The sequence below is a fragment of the Protopterus annectens genome, chromosome 2.part0 (genome assembly GCF_019279795.1).
Source record: "Protopterus annectens isolate FY-2018-M chromosome 2.part0, PAN1.0, whole genome shotgun sequence".
Lineage (NCBI taxonomy): Eukaryota > Metazoa > Chordata > Ceratodontiformes > Protopteridae > Protopterus > Protopterus annectens.
In genome coordinates this window covers 1,429,764,837-1,429,786,099 of record NC_056728.1, presented here as the reverse complement: position 1 = coordinate 1,429,786,099, position 21,263 = coordinate 1,429,764,837, and the positions used below count along the sequence as shown (strand labels likewise).

The following is a 21,263-nucleotide window of genomic DNA, read 5'->3' as shown; positions in this document are numbered from 1 at the left end:
ATAAAGAGTGAGACTCTGTGTCTGTGCTATTTGTATATGTTTGGTTTGTAGTGCTGAAGACACAGGCAGAACTGAAACAACTACCTTGTTCACCTTGCTTCTGTAGAAAGGTGAATGTATAGAGTTTGTTTTCTTGCTAATACTGAAGCTGAATTTACTAGGACTCTTTCCTCAAAAACATGAACTGCAAAACTTACTGTTCCTACTTCTTCACTGAATTAAGAGACCTTTTATTTTGCTCCTTCCGATAAAAAGATGAATCTTTAGAAAAATGTGTTTCTTATAACAAAATCCCAATAAAAGGTCTCCTGTTGTCTTGTCTGACATATTAAGGCAAGTTTGTATTTGACACTGATTTGTAAATGATGTGGCTATATTCCCTGCAAAGTTCATATGACACCAGAAGGAACAGATCTTTACAAAACAAAACTGAAGTCACTTTTTGGAAACTGCTCACCTTATGAAGTTACATTATTTCCCCAACATTAAACGCATGTTCATACAATTTGTGACATTCAGTCTTTAGACTCAAGAATTAAGAATCACTTATATCATCTAAGTCAATAAAAAAAAAATATGGAAGTGAATGTTTTAAGCTAATCATTTATTACATAGGTTTTTACCCTCACAATTTGGCTTGTCCCTTCAAGGGGTGAAATAGTTATTTATTTTATTTATTTATTTATTACATTTGTTAACCGGGAAAGTCCGACTGGACTGAGAGCCCTTTTTCAGTGGAGGCCCAGGGAGAAAAGCTCCAGAAAGTAGTACAATATTCTTTAGAGTATAAAACAGAAGTAATTCAATTAACAGTACTGACGTTGTTGTTGTGTCTTTCGGCTGGGGGTGGGTCACCACAGCAGAACTCCGGTCCGCTAATGATTGGCAGTAGATTTTTACTTACCGAGTTGCCGGCCCTGACGCACAACCTTCAACGAAGGTATGCCCATTCACACATGTCTCCACACAGAAGACGCTCTAGCTGAGAATCGAACAGGACGTCTTACTGTGAGGCGATAACGGTACCACAGCACCACCCCTGCAGTTTCAGTTAACAGTACTGATATAAAATTAAAAAACACTCAACATAGTACAAAACGTAAGTAATGGCTGGTACAAAATATAGTATATACAAAATACATGCTACACAAGATATTATTGCTAGTACAGAAAGTTTGAGATTCTTGCAGATTGGAGTTGTGTAAATAGTAACTTGAGAGGGAAGCCAAAAACACAGATTAGAAAGGAGGGATAAAAGAGAGAATGTTTGGATGGATGGAAACTTTGAGAAGCTGTAACAGTGGTAAAGGGGTGGGAAGAGCATTATTGGATTTAGCCAGGGGCAATACAGGAGCATTGCCAATTATTTGCAAGGTGGTTGACCAGTTGCTGTTTGAAATTCATTTGGGAGCTGATCGGCAGCCAGACAGCAGGGTTTAAGTTTAGCTAGGAGAGATCTTATGTAGCTAGTTTGAATGGGAGAAAAGCAAAAGGGGTTAGGATTATCAGGAGTAGAGGTAGGATGAGTAAGAGGAGTGTTAGGTTGGTTGCCTAGTAGGAAGGTTATGGAATTTATGAAGTGGGAGTTAATTTGGGTTGCAATGGTATCTGATTTGTTAGTGGTTACTGGGGTAGGGGTAGGGAGTGGCGTGGACTTGAGGTGGTTTATGTTATTCCAGAATTTACAAGGGTTGTTTTTGGTGTTGGTGTTGGCAGGTTTGGAAGTATACTTGCTTGTCTACTTAGATTTATTTTTTAGCTTGATTCATTAATTGTTTATAAATAGTTAGGTTAGATATGTTTTTGGTAGTATGGTACTCTGCCCAGGCTTTGTCTTTTTGTTTAAGTAAAAGTTTGATTTCTTTGGTTAACCAGGGCAGAGGCTTAGATTTTACCCATGCTTTTCTAATAGGGGCTAGATCGTTGTGAATGTCAAGGAAGGTGCTGTTGAAGAACTGTACTGCAAGGTCTAGCTGAAGGTATCTAAGTGGGGTCCAGTCATGTTGTTGGAGAGTCAGGTTAAAAATTGAGGAGGAGAAATGTTTTTTTTTTTTTGCAACGGATGTATTTGTAGGAGATGTTACCTTGCGTGTGTACACATTTTCTGTATAGAAAGGTAGGGGGATGGTCACTGAGTGAGTTGGGAAGGCAGCCTGCTATATAACTAAGGTTGGGTTTGTTGGTTAGTATCCAGTCTAATGTAGACTGTTTCTTGGAGTGCTTGTCTACGTGAGTTGGGCAGTTAATGATCAGTGTGAGGTTGTATAGATTGAGGAAATTAGATGGGTTATTTGATGCACATGTTTGCTAATCAAGGTTGAAATCACCCAGAATTATAGTTTCTTGGCTGAAGTTGAGGGAAGCCCATGAAAGGAGATTTTCAATAATGGGTAGGTTGTTGTCGGGAGGAATGTAGGAAGCTATGATTATTATTGATTTGTTTGAGTTTATTTCAAGATGTGTGGTTAGAATCTCAGTGGTGGGAAGGTTGGGGGGGGGTGGCATTGGAGTTGTTCAACTTTAAGGTTGTCCTTAAACAGTACAGCTACACCACCACCCCTTTTGCTTACTCTGTCTAGTTGAATAATGTTATAGCCAACAGCTGCTTTTATACCAATCAGTTTACAAATTAATTAATGCACTTCATACATTAATTATCCTTCCTAATTTTAAAATGGAACTTTACCGAATTTTGTTCTCAACTGTTTAATAAACAAATTTCAAACAAATGAGAAGTCAAAAATCCAAGTCCAGCGATCCCCACAGTATTTGGTATAACCAGGATCCACAAAAATATTATGAAACCTTCTTTTAGAACAAAATTGGCAGCACAAGGCTCACAAACGGATCTAGGACTATTGAACAAAAGTTCAGTAGTCCGAATCCACAATCAATAATGAAAGCACTTTCACCGATAATGCACTTTCATTAAAGTGCATTAAAAAAAAAACAAAAAAAAAATCTACTTTTATGCAGGAGGCAAGCCCCCCCTGCAACCCCCATGTGGGGGGCTATGCCCCCCACACCTCCCTACGTTAATATTCTCACTCCGAGATCGCACTACAGTGAGGAAAAGGGAATATTCCCTTATACGCACCTTAGTACGATCTCCACAACAGTCATTCCCCCACGAATCCCTCTAGCTGCAGGCATATTTCCGCGAAAGTGCTTTTTCGGTAAAAAGCACTTTCGCGGAAGTATGACGGCTATTTGTGCTTCGGTGAAAAGTTCCTTCGGGGATCAGTACCGATCCCTCGCAAACATACTTGTCTGGCCATCTTTACTGATAGATCACTAAAATCTGTTTTCCAACATACTTTACATATGTTAATGTATTACTGAGATTTTGGGAGGAAAATTAAAAACATAAATTGGGGCAACAATGTTGGATTTTTAATGATCAGTATTGAAGATTTATTTACATGCATTCCACAGGACATTGGAACTGAATTATTTTACGAGGTGATTTTTCAAGTTACAACTTTTTGTCAACTGTTGAAAGCAGCTTAATTTTTATATCTACAAATCTTATTCTGGGCAGCAACTATATTTTTTGATGGAGAGATTTACAAGTAAATTAATGCATGGCAATAGGTGCACCCTGTGCTCCCAGTTTTGTCAACCTGGCTATGTATGTTTGGGAAATGAAACCTGTATTTAACAATGAGATGTTTTCTATAATGTAAGCTTTACCTGAAGTACCTTAATGTGATCTTAATGTGATCCCCATGAATTGGTAGATGATTTTATAAGTTCCTACATGAAACAAAAGTATTTCAAATTTACATGGTATTATAAGAAACACTGCTTAAACTATTTAGATACCACAATTACAAATGAGGCTGAGGGATGTACATGCAATATATATGGAAAACCTATATCAATATGACTATATTATGGTGCTTGTATTTTAGTGTGATATGCCTTTAAAGTATTTACCTAACTGATTGGCTGCATAATATGTGGTATTTAAAAATCTAAGCAACACTGTTTCTTTAGTTCTGAAGAAGTCTAATAGTAATTGTGAATGAAAGAGCTTAATTTCCTAAATAAACTTATTTATTGTGGTTTCTACCACATCTGCCTGCATTTCTACTGAAGACTGATTTGCACATTCTTGTTGGTTACTGGTTGCTTTTACATGCAGCTGTTGTTTGTTTGGTTACTTGTTATCCTCCAAGGATGAGGATTATGTGGTTTCATTGTTTGGTTACTTGTTATCTGCCAAGGATGAGGGTTATATAGTTTCAAACAATACTAATGGAAACTATGATAATAATACAGCTAACAATAATGAGTCACATTTTGTTAGATGACCCTTTCAAGTTTCTCCCACTTCTTCAATGAAGAGAATATAGAACAAACCTCAGATAGTGGGGGTAGTGACTGCACAAAACTTTGACAGAACACAGCAAAACAAGGGAAGAGGGTTTACAGGACGGAACAGTTACAAGTGAGAGAAACAGTGGGAAGGGAAGACAGAGATATTAGGTCATTCTATTATTATAAAATATGATGGTATTTTAAATATACACAGTGGTTACAATATTTTTAATAAAAGTAAAGTGGCTGTACATTTGGGCCATTTTCCCTCTTCCTAATAAATGATTCAGTATCACTGATTCACTTACTGAATTCAAATTTTTTACTAAAATGCTAAACATTGCAATCACTTTTAAGACCACTGAGGCTGGGTATAAAAATAAGGATAAAAAGTTGAAAAAGAAAGATATATTTTACCCTGCTATGCATTCCCTTGTCCAGGCTTTTGAGAAAGTATGTGAGACAGACATTTGTAAATGTAAGGGTGGTTGGACACCTTGTTTTTTGAACTTAACTGAGAGTGTAAAGGATACCTTATATACCGTAAAACATGACAAAACAATACAAATAATGAAAGCAGAAGAGGGTGGATTGTGCAGCTATTATGTTCAATGTGCTTCAAGATTTCAATGTTTACAGGCATGTTTCTTGAAATAAAGTAAACATTGCTTATAAGAAAATTGATTTACAGTTGGAAGACTGTTTACAACAAGGGGTGATTACATATGATTTATATAATTTCTTGAAGATTCCAAGATTGTTTTTCCCCGCAATATTTCATATATCCAAGATCCACAAAAGTATTAATAACCCTCCTTTCAGACCAATAGTGCCAGTGCAGGACTAAAAAAACATAATTTTTGGCCATCTTTATTGATAGATAACTCAACCTGTTTTCCAATATACTTTGCATATGCTAAAGGATTCTTGGGATTTTATGCGAAGAATTGCAAACACTTTTTGGGACAGCAGTGTTAGATTTTTAATGATCAACATTTAGATTTATTTGTGTGTATTCCACAAGACAGTGGAATTAAATTATTTTATGGGGTGATTTTAAATTACAACTTTTTCTTAACTCTGGAAATCAATTTAATTTTTGAATTTGTGAATCTTATTCTGAACAGTAACTATATCTTTTTTGATGCAAAGATTTGATTTACAAGTAAACTAAAGGAATGGCAATGGTCACAGCCCATGCCCCCATCTTTGTCAACTTGGTTATGTATGGTTGGAAAATGAAACATGTATTTAATAAGATTTCTTTTTCGCTTTACATGAGGTACTTTGTCAATATTTTTATTTATGGTCCAGACCCGATGAATTGGTAGATGAGTTTATACAGCACCTACATGAAACAAGAGAGTTTTTTTGATGTTTACATGTGATTATAATAAACAATTTGTAAACTATTTAGACAAATTGATTACAAATGTGACTGGAGGATTTACATCCAATATATGTAGAAAAACTACCTTTAGCAATATTTTCACTAAGTAATCACCCATGTAAACAAAAAATAAGCTTGGTAAAGGGGCAGTACATCAGATTGTCTCTTATGGTTTCAGATAATTCTACCCTTGAAACGATAAAACTTAAGAAGTTTTTGGAAAGGGATATCAAAAGACACTAATAGATGATACAAATAGTTTTGCATCACAGTATAGGGACAGTAAATATAGACTCCTGCTGGGTTTAGACTTGCAGAATGATTATAGTGAAGTACAAGAGGATGGCATTAACTATACTAATGAGTCTGTTGAATGAGTCCTAATTTACATTACAGTGTAGGTTGAAGTGAAGTCAAAACTGTCATAAGGAATAATTGGAATATATTTAAATGTAAAGATACTGTGATGCAAGTTTTGAGAGATCACCCAGTTTTGTGTATATGATGGATCATCATCTCAAAATTGAATGGAATTGAAAACTAAATTATCAAATGTCAATCAATCAAACAATCAATCAATGAATAAATAAATAAAAAAGATGTCTGAGCAATGGAAACTTGGCAACAACCAGAAAAATATTAAGATATTACTGCCAAATGAGTAGTTGTAGACAATATTCTTATATTTTCAGAGGTAATACTTTAATCTTAGAGAACATCTTTAATAGCAAGGTTCATTTACAGTCAGGCAACTATGTCACTAGGGTGTTGTTCATCCTGCTGCTGCCCTGCGTTTTATAGTAGCAAAACCAAACATGCCCCTAAAAAAAAGAATATTTCAGCATACCTATGATATTAGTAAAGTTAATGAGAAGAGTGCTCTATGCAAACATTCTCTTCTTTGAAATAATTTTGAAAAACTCCTTTTTTAAATAGTGGAATACTGGAATTTGCAACCCCAAATCCATGGGAAGGTGCCAGTAAAACAATTTCTGATAGTAATTTAGATTTGATGATTCCAACAAGCCAGACATCAGTTAGTAATTTTTCATTAAGTCAGTATTGAAACTGAGGGAAGCCAAAACTTAAAAAAATATTTATTTTGAGATATGGACTACTTCAGAAACCATTTATTGAAAATTTATTTTTAGAACAAGATTTTTTATTCAATAGGTATATTTATTTGTTTATTTATATCCCATTTTGGTTATCAGTATTGTTAGTAAATTATAAAAACTTAAAGACATTTACATTTATTTTTAAACACTGTATTTATTGGCTAATATCAATAGTGGGATATACCTTTACATTTTTTACTTACCTGATTAGTTATATAATACCTGGTATATGAGGTCTAAGTTTCTTTAGTTCTGAAGAAGTCCAGTATTAATTGTGAGTGAAAATGCTTAACTTTCTCAATAAATGTATTTGTTGTGGTTTCTACCACTGTATGCCTACATTTCTACTGATGAAAGATTTGCACATTCTTTTTGGTTACTGATTATTTTTATACCCAACTGCTGTTTGTTTGGTCGATATCTATCTATATATAAAAATGCATAATATGTGTATGCATGTATACATATATATATATATATATATATATATATATATATATATATGGGTCTACTGTGAAACATCTAAAACCCATAACATCTAATTTCATAACACTGAGACCAGAACATCTAAAACCCAAAACATTGAATTAAATGACATCTAACACTACAAATCACAAGAAAATAACATCCCCTCCACATATAATGACACCAAACTACCAAACACACATGCTCTGCCTCCCACACTCCCCGTAAATTAAATAAACCAACTCCAAGATCGCACTACAGTGGGAATTAGTTAATTTCCTAACCCCACTGTATCAAGCCCCCCTGCAGAAATGTAGTAAAAAGTATATTTTGTAGTTTGGTGTCATTATATGTCGTTATATGTGGAGGAATGTTATTTTCATGTGATTTGTACTGTTAGATGTTATGAAATTCAATGGTATTGGTTTTAGAAGTTTTGGGTTTTAGATGTTCTGGTCTCAATGTTATGAAATTCGATGTTATGGGTTTTAGATGTTTTGAAGGGGACCCAAATTATATATATATGTGTCTACTTCTAAATCCTGAAATCCCACAGGACCGAATGTTCTTTTCGAGAGACAAAAATAATGAATGGTTAAAATCCCGAATGGACGATTTTTTACAGGGCAAGTAAACATTTTCTCACAACTTCATGGAACTACACCAGACTATGTAAAACCCACCTAGGTGGGCGGCTACACATGTGTGTATGTAAATGTATGATGTATAAATATATATATATATATATATATATATATATATATATATATATATGAATGTATGTATAAAAAATAAAAATAGTACAACACTAGGCTATTGCCCCAAGCAGCCATTGTGAGCCTATCTGAGCAATCCCAATAAAACTGGATATATACTGCATAGAACAACACAATTATGCTTTGAATTCAGGAAAAAGATAATTTTGTTAAGCGCCTTTCAGACATAAGAAAGGTGGTTAACAAAGTTTTGTTAAGCCCCCTTCTGCAATGTTAAGCTCTCGTCTTATTTTAGAGCATAAACATCAGCCACCACAGAATAGAGATAACTATGCTATAACAGTTTTAAAAGCTGTAAAATGTTTCAGACTGTTGCAGTCCTTGTTTTGTTTGTCAGTGAGGAATGTATTAATTTTTGTAGAATGAAATATACACTTTGCTTCAGTCTTTTTAATTTCTCCAAATCTTTTGGCTGTCTAATACCATAATGGGAATGGACCCCATTCCTAAGTCAAAGTACGATTAAAGTTCATAAAATTTGTATTGTTTCAATCTTTGATGTCAGCCAAAAGCTGCTCCTACAAAGTGCCCAGTAATGACTCCTTCTACAATTTGTATGAGGTTACATGGATTGGTAACCTATCTAAATACAATTGTAGATTCTTTTTTATAAGACCCATTCCTCCTACTACTATTGAAAATGTCTGGGTATTTTTCTTCCACATTGCTCTCATTTGTGCCTGCAGATCCTGATATTTTATGATTTTGTGTCTCTCTGTACGCAACACACTGTAGTCACTGGATGTGGCAATTTCAATGATCAATTCTACTTTTGTCTTCCTTTCATGGACCACTATATCTGGTTTTCTAACATCTATCTTTTGAACTGTAGGTAATGGGTGATCCCATGTGAAATAAACTTCATCATTTTCTATGATGCTTTGTGGCTCATGTTTCCAGTGTTTTTCAGCCACTTGAGTACCTTAATATGTGCAAAATCCCCAGTGCAACAGTTTTGCCACATTATTATGCCTTTCAGTATGCAGTCCTCCTGCCATTAGTATATCACAACCAGCAACAAGGTGTGCAACTGTTTCCAGTTTAGTTTTACAAAACCTGCATTTGTCTGTTTCTCCCACATGCTCAATGGACTTTGCAAACCAGTATGTACATAGCCCACTATCTTGGGCCACCAATATTAACCTTTCATCTCTTGCTTCTGTCTGATGTCTGTGATATAACTCAAAAGGTGCTACAGCTTTTATTACCTAAAATACTTTATAATATATATATATATATATATATCAATTGTCAATGAACACACACAACTTTCTGTAAAATGACATCAGAAATACCATCTATAGACTTCTATGGTTTTCGAAGAAATTCAGTCAAATGCACTTCCAGTTATTTTTGACTATTTGTGCTTCATTCAAACCTACCTTAAATGAAGTGATACAGAGCCACCCACACACACACAGACACACACGCGCACACACACACACACACACACACACACACACACACACACACACACACACACACACACACAAACACTGCAGTTATTCAGGGAAGGTTATAAATTAGCCAGATTTATGGCACTTGAAAGCTTTATTTTTTTCTACCAGTGCAGGTATGTGATATACACAGTAGGGCTGTGTGATAACTCCCTGAAACAGTATATGTAAGGATCATTATGGTAGGATTGGCTGCTCCCACCCGCCTTCTCCACAGGCCTTGGTGCATTTTCAGTCTGTTACCCTTTAAAAAGTGTACATTTTGCTATTGATAGTCAACCCTACCTTTTACATATAGTTTCAGAGGTGTGGGGAAAGGGGGTGGCTGCCACAGGCATAAGGTGTTAGGGAGCATGATCAGCAGATGCTAATGTGGTGGTTCTGCAGTCCAGGAATTCAGAAAAGAAGGGTGATACTGTATTTGTAGTTATGGCTGAAGCACTGAAAGCTGTTTGTGTGTGGTATTTTACTAGAATAAACCACTTTTTACATTTGTAGTGTTTTTTGTAAAGTCCTCAACTTTCAACTTAAAGTTATTGGGGGTTCCAGATCAGTGACATGCTCAGGGAGACAGATAGTTTTGCTATGGTTTTGCATAGTTCCTTAGAGTGGTTTATGATACAGATGTTTATTATTTAATTTGAGTAGTTTCATTTCATCACTGCATTTCATAACTAAATAATTGCATTTCAGATTGCTTATATATACCCATCCATCCATCCATCCACAACCCCTTTTCACATTTTTCACATGGGATAGGAGTGTGACTTCAACAGTGACAATCATCTAGAGCCAAGGTTAACACCGCCAGGTGGACAGCCCTGTCGCAGATTGCTTATATATACATATATATATATATATATATATATATATATATATATATATATGTGTGTGTGTGTGTGTGTGTGTGTGTGTGTATTTATATGTTTTTATGTATTTATTTATATATAAAATACAGCTGACACTAAATACAGTTGTTGTTTTAATAGTGGTTTTATTGGTTTTATTAACAGGAATAAAATTCCAGCTGACCTCATCAACAGAAAATAAATGGTTTGCAGTCTTTACAATGCAAATGTCTCTAGTACTTGCAAATACAAATGAAGTCTGCAGCTTTTATAACCTACTTACCCACTAACTCCTGAGTTATTTGGAATTCTAACTTTTGTGGTTTGTAGGTTTAAAAATTGCAGCCCATCTGTGATGAGCACTATCACAGTAAAATCAGAATCTCTGCTCTCTGGTCAAATATGACGAGTACAAGGACTCTTCTCTGACAAACCAATCCCTCTGACTCCTGGGTTCTTCTTAGTGTAAACATTTATTCTGTTCATAAGCACCTCTGGAACATCTCTGTGTGACATCTGGTTGAGCTTAGCAGCCCCTCCTTTAAATGCATTCAGGCCTCTTCAAAAGAGCAGATATTCCTTGTTAAAGGGGTAGTAATAATGCCCAGTGCAAATACTGATAACATCAGAAATTGCTCAATATAATTCATTTAAAGTCTGCTCCAGCAGCACAGAGGGTTAAATCACTAATTACGACCCAGTCAACCCGGGTTGGATTAGTGGCTCAGGAGATTGATAGAGTGGCAGTGAGGGATGGACATGAGTGGGAGGGCATTTGCTGTTGATGCTCCTTTAGGGGAGGTGCGATTCAAAGAGAGGAGTTGCCCTTGAATTTAAGTGGTGAATGTGGGAAACAGGGCAGTGAGTGAGGAAGGTAACACAGATAAGTCACCAGGATGCCCTTACAATCCACGACCAGCCCTACTGATATGGGAGCAAGTCGGGGGAGTGGTGAGGCTCGAAGACAAGCTGATAAACCCCATGTCTACATGGACAAAGGGGTGCAGGATGGTAAAATGATGTCCCAAGGAGCACAAAAATATATATAATTGACATACAAAAAATTGCTAAAATACACTCTTTTAAAGTGTAGACCACCACGCTGTGTTACCATACATACATGTTCATATGTATGTATAAATATAAATACACACATTTATGTGATACAGTACTAGGAACATTATTAAGTGTTTCATTTAACAGTAGTGCACATTCAGGTTTTGTAATAATACCACATGTTGCTTTTAGCAATGTGTGCTGTTTTCAAATATCTAGTTATCAGTAATTGTATATACAGATGCAGGAGTGTGTGCCTGTGACAACTGCCAGAGCATTGTGTGATAATTCTTGGCAGTAAATTACTACCTGTGAGATTCTGTGCTGTAATACGACACTGCGGTCTGTGCAGTAAGCATTAATGTTTTGCACTGTTTTGTGAAAGTGTGCCACCAGTGACATGGCGTCTGAGGGTTCTGTTTGGTGTATTCTTTATTTTAGGTAGAGCTGCATTGTATTGTACCTATAGAAATGTGCATGCAATCACTATCGGTGCATTATGTGATAGTATGCTGGAAGTGAAACATTATTTGTGGGGTTTACCTTTTGTTTTTCCCGTAGTGCAATCATAGAGTTAGTATGTATAAGTAAGGGGATATGCTTCGCATTGTAGAAGGAATACTATATATATATATATATATATATATATATATATATATATATATATATATATATATATGTGTGTGTGTGTGTTTTATATATATCTATATACTTTATATGCATATAAATGTGTGTGTATGTAGATGTGTATTTGTGCCCATTCTGTACTGTGCTGCTTCTTTCCATGATTCATTTAGCTTTCCACAAGACCTTAGAGAAAGACAAAAACACATGTACCAGATGAACAGCTCTGTCTTCACCTCAGAGCCAATAGTATGTATAAAAAGTCGAACTGCCACAGCAGAAGGAAAATTCTTTATTGCAAGGACAAAGTGAGCACTTTCATGACCTTCCAGGTCACTTCGTCAGACTTAATAAAACATCCCATGCCTTTCTTGATATATATATATATATATATATATATATATATATATATATATATATATACTTTCAAAGTGACCAATCAGTTAAAATAAACAAATATTTATATCAGACTCAATTAATTTAAAAATAGTAGAAAAAAACATAAATAGACATAAAACTGTTAAAACAGTATGCACGTTCAAATGTGGATGCCTATAGAACCATGCAGAAGGGAATTAGGGATTTTAGGGTCTTGCCTTTAAAAATGGTTTCAAAGAAACAGTTTCATTAATGCCTGGGGGGTTGTCTGCATTTAGTTGCAAAATCCAATATTTTTTTCTACTATTTTTAAATTAATTGAGTCTAATGTAGATATTTAATTGTTTGTTTTAACTGATTGGTCACTTTGAAAGTACATATATCAAGGAAGGCATGTGATGTTTTATTAAGTCTGATGAAGCGACCTGGAAGGTCATGAAAGCGCTCACTTTGTCCTTGCAATAAAGAATTTTCCTTCTACTGTGGCAGTTCGACTTTTTATACATACTATTGGCTCTGAGGTGAAGACTGTGCTGTTAATCTGGTACCTGTGTTTTTGTCTTTCTCTTTGTACTTTTTGTGAACATCAGGACTAGAACATGGCAGAAGGGTATGAAATCAAACTGAATTACAATCCAAATGCGAATACCAACACATAAGATGGAATGGAATGTTTTAATAGAATCCTAAGCATGGCGGTAAACCCACTGGTTGAGAGACCAGTTTTCTCTGATGAATATTCTGTTGATGTAGATGATGGGGCGCAAATGCTCTTCAAAGACAAATTTAGAGCCTTTGCAAACAAGTTATAAAAGTATAAAAGGCTCCAATGGCAGAGATTACATTTGGAAGCCTGCTTAAGATATAAAATTGTTCCCAGAGGTCTGAGAGTTTTAACTATGCCAACGTATGGTGATGTTCTCCCTGACCTCCTGAAGAAATGGCAGCAGCTTAATTTGCAGTTAAGCTATGACTACATGAACTTACTAACTGACTATTTTTTTTTTACCTGAAGACAGGGACCTTGCAAATGAACTGAAGGCTCTGCAAATCGATCTATGCACTAACTTTACAAATAATATTATTGGTGACAAGCTAGATACTCTCTTTGAAAGCATATCCAGGTATGAGAAAAGATTACAGAATACGAAGCTGAAAAAGCTTCAAAGAGATATGAATGATTTTCAGTCCGGTGCTGTTTTTTCATGGCCCAAACCTTTTACTACAGCAACAGACTAGCCTGTAAACCCAGTCCATTTTGTGATAGACAACACACAACCATCAACAAGAAGCCAAATAACTAAAGAGGGAGTGGCTGCAGCCACTAACATTGAGGAAACACAGAGTTTACCAGTGCCTCTTGCTGAGCAGCAGTCAACAGTAAAACCAAAGGATATAAATACAAGAGGCAGCAAGAAGAATGATAAAAAAACTATCTAATGAGAATCCCCCTTTTCCCATGCAACAGAAGGGTATATCAGGTACTCAAATGATACCCTTCACATGAATGAATGCTCTACCAATAAAAAGCAGATCAAGGAGCAGAGGAAGGAAGGGCCAAGTCAGGCAGATACCAAACACAGAAGCAACACGGAACACAATGGTAACTGCAGCATGAACACAAAAGTCTGGTAATAAAGCTTTCATCTTTAACACTAACTGATGCACATATGTCACTTTTGAATAAAGGGCTGTTGTTTATTCCAGCCCAGAGAACTGTGTTAGTTGACATTCTTAAAGAACTTAAGTTATTTGGTTGCAACTTAACTTTAAAAACTATGTTTAAAGGACAGAAGACTGATAATGTAAATATTTTTTAAAAAACAGTACCTTTGTACCTAAATTACATCCTATGGTAGAAGCCTATGTGTCAGTATGTGAAAAGCAAATAAGGGAAGCATTTAATTCAGATATAATAGCTGTCTTTTATAACTTGAGTAAAGAAGAATCTGATGCTCTATATGACCTGAGGGAAATGCATTCAGTGGAAATTTGACCTGCAGATAAAGGAGGGGGAATTGTGATTATGGATAGGGAATTTTACATCCAGCAAATGACAAAACTACTGATTGACCATGAAACCTATACCTACATTTCAGTAAATATAGTAAAATGTTTTTATAGACAGGATTGCTGTTTTGCTGTTTGACTTGCTGACTACAAATTTGATAACAGAGGACTTATTTAAGTATTTTAATGTAGAAACTCCCACCATTCCAGTTAAAAATGGCCTTCACAAGGTACATAAAGATATCGGTACTTGCGTATTATCGCAACCAGATTTTTGCTTTAATACCGCTTGCTTCCCAGTGTGTGAATGTAACTATAAATCTATACAGAATCACACTGACAATGTTAACTTTATTAAAAATCATTGTTTAGATAGGAAAGACAGTATAACATGTAAGAAATGAGTGCTTGTTTCAAGTTATGCCGTTTCCCCAACATCATGTCACTGGAAATACATTTTCGTATAGCAGTTATGTTTAACAGATGTTCCATATCTCAAGCCGCGAGCTGGTAAATGTTGTTAAAGTGAAAATTTGACATTTTGCAGAAAATTTCTCCCCATACTACCAAAAACTGTAACCCAGTGACTGAGCCATCCGCAAGTATGCTTCCTAAATCATCCAGAATACATCCACAAATATGCTTCCCACAGCATCCGGAAGACATCCACAAATATGCTATCCCAAACCTCCAGAAAACATTACAAGAGTAACTACTCTCCAAAAAAATAAATCCGCTGCTGTCAAATGCTATACAAAACATTCAGAAAACATTGCAAGACTAACTAGTATCCCAAAAAAATTAAATCTGGTGCTGTCAAATACTACATGCATATTTATCATTCTACAACCTAACGCCACATGTCCTATTCAGTTTAGCCGCCGTCGTACAAGACATTTACCTCTTTTTAACTGCTTAGTCTGTTATTCCATTTTACTTATATTATTTTGCTTAAGTTTTTTTTTTTAAATAAAAGCTTATTTACCTCAAAAATGTGCTGCTCCACATGTTATTTTCGTGCAAATGTACAGTCAGTGTTGTAATACTCCTACTCGCAGTATGCCAGCAGTACAAAGAAACATTTCCCAGGCATCCTTGATTCATTTTCAGTATGATGGCAGTGCAAACAATGCTGAAGTACGCAAAGCAAGATTCACATTTCCGCGTACATTTAGGTTATGAATTTGGGACAAACAAGGTTGTTCCCAACAGAAAACATCACATTCAACTTTATTTAATTCCCACAATCCGTTTTTTTGAGCCAACAAGCATATTACCACAACCGCAAAAATCTGGTTGCGATAATACGTAAGTACCAAGATATCATATGTCCACCTATGAGACCCATAGTGTCTAGCAGAGGTTGGGCAACAGAAGCCATGTCAATATATGTACAGAATAATCTTCATCCAGTGCTTGAAAAGTGTGAAACAGTATTGAAAGACACAAAATCTTTTCTCCAAACATTATATAGGAAGACAATTTCGATAAATAAAGAGTATCTGCTTGTAACCTTAGATATTACATCACTTTTCACAGCGATTCCAAATCAGTGGGAAATAGAGAACATTAGGAGCTTGCTATGTTCTAAATGTGCTTTCTCTAATGGTAAAGTGAACCTGTTATGCAGTCTGCTTGAAATAATTTTGGACAATAATGTTTTTGTCTTTAAAGAAGATTTTTACCTACAAAAGGTTGGTGTAGCTATGGGCACAGCTTGTGCAACCAGCTATGCCAACCTAACTTTAATCCAGTGAGAAGAAACATTTCAACTACAGGGAAATTAATTTAGCAAATATGTTCTGTGGTGTGCACGTTTTGTGGATGACATGTTTTTTCTATGGGAAAACTCAATAGAGATGCTAAGTAGATTCTTAAAGTACCTACATATGACACCATTTTTAAAATTTACCTGTATGTAATGGCAACCATAACAGCAACATATTTGACTCTATGAAGAAATCCCAACAAGATATAATCATACTTTCCACTTTCACTTTTACAAGCTGATTATATTTACTCTAACCTTGGACTTGTTCTGCTTCCTCCACTTTCAGTCTCTCAAAAAAAAACCTCCTTGAACATTTGTAGCACAGGTTCATAGCTCCAGATGTTCCTAGGTTCTGAGGTAAGTACTAGGCTAGCTACCCTTTTGGGTCATTTTAAGCATAGCCAATTTTCCTTTTTGTGCTTGAATTACCCAATCGCATTTGGTTATACAATGGCCTTACCCATCCCATGGTTGATAATTATATATTACCCCTAATGGGAATAACTGGGGTCATACCATAGAAAATTTGAGGGGACCCATGCATGCGATAAACCACTTAGGAGCTGCATGTGTCCATTAGAGCAGGTGCTTCCTTGTGGTCATACTAAAATATACATTGCATTGGTCTACATCCCACCCACTTCTTTTGCCTATTTGAATGTACATCTATTAATTGATTCAGTAAACTGCTTATAAAAACACCTCCTGCTCTTTCTATTATTCTAACTTTCTCCTGCTATCAAGGCTTCCCTTTACTCTCACTTCCTGTGAAAGATCATTCATCAAACTAGCCCTTTTCTACTGGAATGCTCAGCTTGAAGCACTCTGACAAAATCTTATATCTTTCAAGAAATGCATCCATTCTCATTTATTTTAGGAAAACAAATGTAGTACAGAGGTACTGGTTAAGAAACTCATCTTGGACCAACTGACTTTATTACCTTCCTGTGTATCTCTCCTTATACAGGTGCTAGAAAACAGACTGACAAAATAAAAGGAAGATCAAAAAAAGATATATAAATAAAGGGTAAGAAATGGGAGGAAGCAGAAAATGGGGAAGGGGCATTTTTTTCTGTTCCATTCTCTCTCTTTCTTTTTTACCCCTCCCCATTTTTCCCTCTATCTTTCTTCTTCTGTCTCAGCACTGTATACAAGCCACAGCTAAATTGTATTGTTATTTGCAAATGTTTCTTTACCTGCTAAGTATTATGCTTAAATTACTATGTTTAGAAAATTTCTATTTTCTGAATGTTGAAATTATTTGCACATTAGAAATGTATATTTTATTTAATGCTAGTCTGTACTTTTACATTTGAGCTACATGTTTTATTTAATGTTGTCTGTACTTTCAAAGTACGTACTTAGGTGTGTGTCCATTTTCACAGTGTGTCTAAATGTTGTACTTTGTATTTCCCTAATTGTCCCAGGTCATGGCTGGCAAGGGTCTTTGGACCAGTCTGCCTACCATGTTAACAAGTGTTAAACATACATATATATATATCTATATATATATATATATATATATATATATATATATATATATATATATATACATATATATATATATATAGAGAGAGAGAGAGAGATAGAGAGAGAGAGGGAGAGAGAGAGAGAGAGAGATTCATGCACCCATAACAACCTTTATCTCCTGCTCTATACTTTTTATTCACATACATACTGTGTTTGATTTTATTTCTGTCTTTTCTCTGCCTCCATACCCCCCCCCTATTTCCTGGTAAAACTTATTTTGCTTTTGTTTTATTGGCATCTGACTAGGGGAAGTATTAAGGAGCTAGTAAAACACAATTGCTTGCATATTGTTAGTGAAACTGGATTGCTGTTTAGGCATAGAAGTTCCATGATGATTTGTGCTGACAAATATTCTTTTTGGTCCTAATATTTGATAGCTAAGTTCTGGAAAGTTTTATTTGATGGCACTGATTCATGCAAGATCAAATTCTCTGGTAACTTCTTTCTTTACATATTAGTTTTGTTTTTATTATTTGATGCATAAGTGGTTTGTTTGATGCAGTATTCTTTTTCTTTACTTCAAAACTAACATGATTTGTTTATTTTTTCTAGGTACAGCAAAATGTTAATTACTCTACACCTTCCCAGACAATGTGTGTTTACCAGACCCTACCTTTTACACCGTCTGCAACATTTCAGCCATTGAGGAGAGAGACAGAAACATCAACCCTTCTGCCACATAAGAGTACCAAACCACTGACTCCATGGGAAGCAGCATCAAGATCGCCTCTTGGTCTAGTTGATGAAGCTTTTGAAGCCAGAAATATTCAAGAAACCATTGCAGCAAATGTGGTTTCAGCAGCTCGTAGAAAAACATTGCCAGAACCACCAAATGAGTGGACAGAGAGAGTGTCCTACACACCTCCAACAGGAACCGGTTTTTCTACCCAGAGTTTGTTAATGGCAAGACAACAGCCTAGCCTTATGTCCCCAGCAAAGAGCACAGTATCTGCTCCAGGTTCAGTACAGCAGAGTGGCCTTTATGCAAAGTGGCCACTTTACTCACACCGAGCCATGACAGAACCAGATATGGTGTCACTGGGTTCAGGATCAGATCACAGTAGTTCAAAGCCTGATCGAAACTACAATCCATACCCTAGGGGGTGGAGACGACAGACATGAAGCTATCTTTTCACAAGCATATTTGCTGCTTTCTTGTTGCCTCAATTTTCATACTTGTGCCATGAATCAAAACAGAGTTGTGTTGTACTGAAATTTCTTCTTAATCTGTAACAATTTAAGAACAACCAGCTGGGCCTTAATGTCTGAATGTTTAATGTTGTGTGTGCGTTTTGCTCTGTCTACCCTCCTTCTCTCTGCAGTCACTTTGAGTTTCAAATAAACAGCATTAAAAAGGGAAGTAAAAATGATGACAGCCACATAAACTCACCCTGGAGGCAGATAAGTATCATAAAGTGCCAAGTTTCATTACGATTTACACTATTTTTTATTTTTTATTTTACATTTGTTAACTAGGGGTGTCTGAGCCGAAAAGGTCCTTTTTCAGCAGAGGCCCGGGGAGAAAAGCAACACATAGAAAGATTACAGATACATTTACATATTTAGACATGATCAGTACACACACATATTACAATTGATATGTTTTTACAGTGGTATGTAGCACATCAACAGTTACAGTGGAGAGAACAAACAAGAAAATATGAATTTAAAAATAAAGGCAATTAATAGATTTGTGGTGTAGAGCTGAAATTTGGAACATAGGTAGAATACATACATAGTACACAGGTACTAAGCAACAAATATATGATGCAACCGAAATAAGAAAGCATGGCATGAACTTAATGTTTACACTAAGTTCTGCATAACTTGATGAAACTAATTTTGCCAGAAATCACACAATATTTTTATATATGTGTCAAGTTATTTTATACTTCCTCATAATGCAGAGCTAGTGCTACCCTACAGCAAAGGCAGTGTACAGCAGAGTGTAGCTTATGAGAGTCTGAATCCAAAAGGTGATATTTTGGACTCAGTTTGATATTACTTGTACAGTAATATACATTATTCTTTTGCATTTGCACTGCTATCTATGCTTTGAGTCAGCATTGGAATGAATTATTGTTTTGTTCAAATTTCTAAATGTAACTCACAATGTACCTTAAGACCAAGGACACCACATCTTTTAGCTCATATAGTTCTTGTTCTCTGTCTTTTGTTGTATAACTCAGTAGCAAAGTCTGTACAGAAAATAGAAGCTATATTTTTGTCTTGTGTATGTATGTATGAATGCAGTCTACACACTGGCAAGTACAACATAAAACACACACACCCCCCCCCCCCACACACACACACACACACACACACACACACACACACACACACACACACACACACAAACACAAACACACACGCACATATATGCTGTTTTTGTATTTTTTCCACTCGTCCTCCATTTAAGTCTACACATTTTATTATTTGCAGGACATTACATGCCTTTCAAAAGTATAATCCCATTGCATTTTGACATGAAGTTCCAGGTTGCTACTGGGAGACCTGAATTTGATTGATGGCATAACGGCAATCATTCTTGGAAATCCAGCGGTAGTGTAGTTCTCTGCTGTTGGACCACACACTGCATTTAGTATGCTAGGAGATAGAGAGTACTATATAAGAAGAAACTTGCAGTGGCAATGAAAACTGTAAAATAGATGTGGACTATGAAAAGGAAATGCTACCTATTAAAGACTTTTACTGACATTTGTCACATATCTTAAAAATAAACATGGACTATCCAAAGAGTATGCTACACACCAGATTTTTTTACAGATCCCTTTCACATATCAATTATGTAGCACACATAGCAGCAGCGAATTTGAAAAGTGATAAACACAGGACTGCCATCTGAATCTAGCTAACTCTTTATAACCTAGTGACACCCCCAGGCGTTTCTGCAGTTACACACTACTGACCCTTCTAGGCTCAAATATTGCCTGTTCATATTTGCATTAATAATTCCAAAATCGTGCTACATACAAGGTATAAGATTTCACCTTAAAGTTTACATGATAGCAAACACAACCACATTGATATACGGCCTCTGTCTAGTGTAGCTAAAAAGATATTGAATATTATTTTATACTATTTAATTCTGTTGTAATAATTTTCACATTTTTGAAATATTTCAGTGATAAAATGACACAGACAGAACTGCTTACCCTCAAATCAATGCTCGCTACAAACCATTTCTTTTCTGTTGGTGAGGTCAGACGGAATTGTATTCCTGTTAATAAAACATGTCAGTATGTGTGTTGCTTGAATGGTTACTGATATATGTAAACTATTTATACATTACAAAAAATAATATTTACCATGTTTATTGTGGCTATTAAAAATCCAGTCTAAGACCTAAAAATGAATTAATGCAACCAATATAAAGATATGTTTGTGTTGAATAGTTTGCTATTTACAGTTTTCTATTAATACTTATGTTTCTAGAGATATGAACATTTGTTTGATCTGTGAGGCGATAATTTCACTTTTTAATAGTCAGGCTATA

At 35.5% G+C, this 21,263-nt stretch overlaps 1 protein-coding gene across 1 annotated transcript in view; it reads left to right on the top strand.

Annotated features, from left to right (window-relative positions):
- Positions 1-20,914, top strand: part of SYNPO2 (synaptopodin 2) — a 936,240-nt gene extending 915,326 nt beyond the window's left edge. Inside the window, exon 5 of the mRNA XM_044061655.1 lies at positions 18,299-20,914. Coding sequence (XP_043917590.1) covers positions 18,299-18,868 — 570 coding nt within the window. The 3' untranslated portion in view covers positions 18,869-20,914. The remainder of the gene's footprint in view (positions 1-18,298) is intronic.
- Positions 20,915-21,263: the final 349 nt, after the last annotated feature.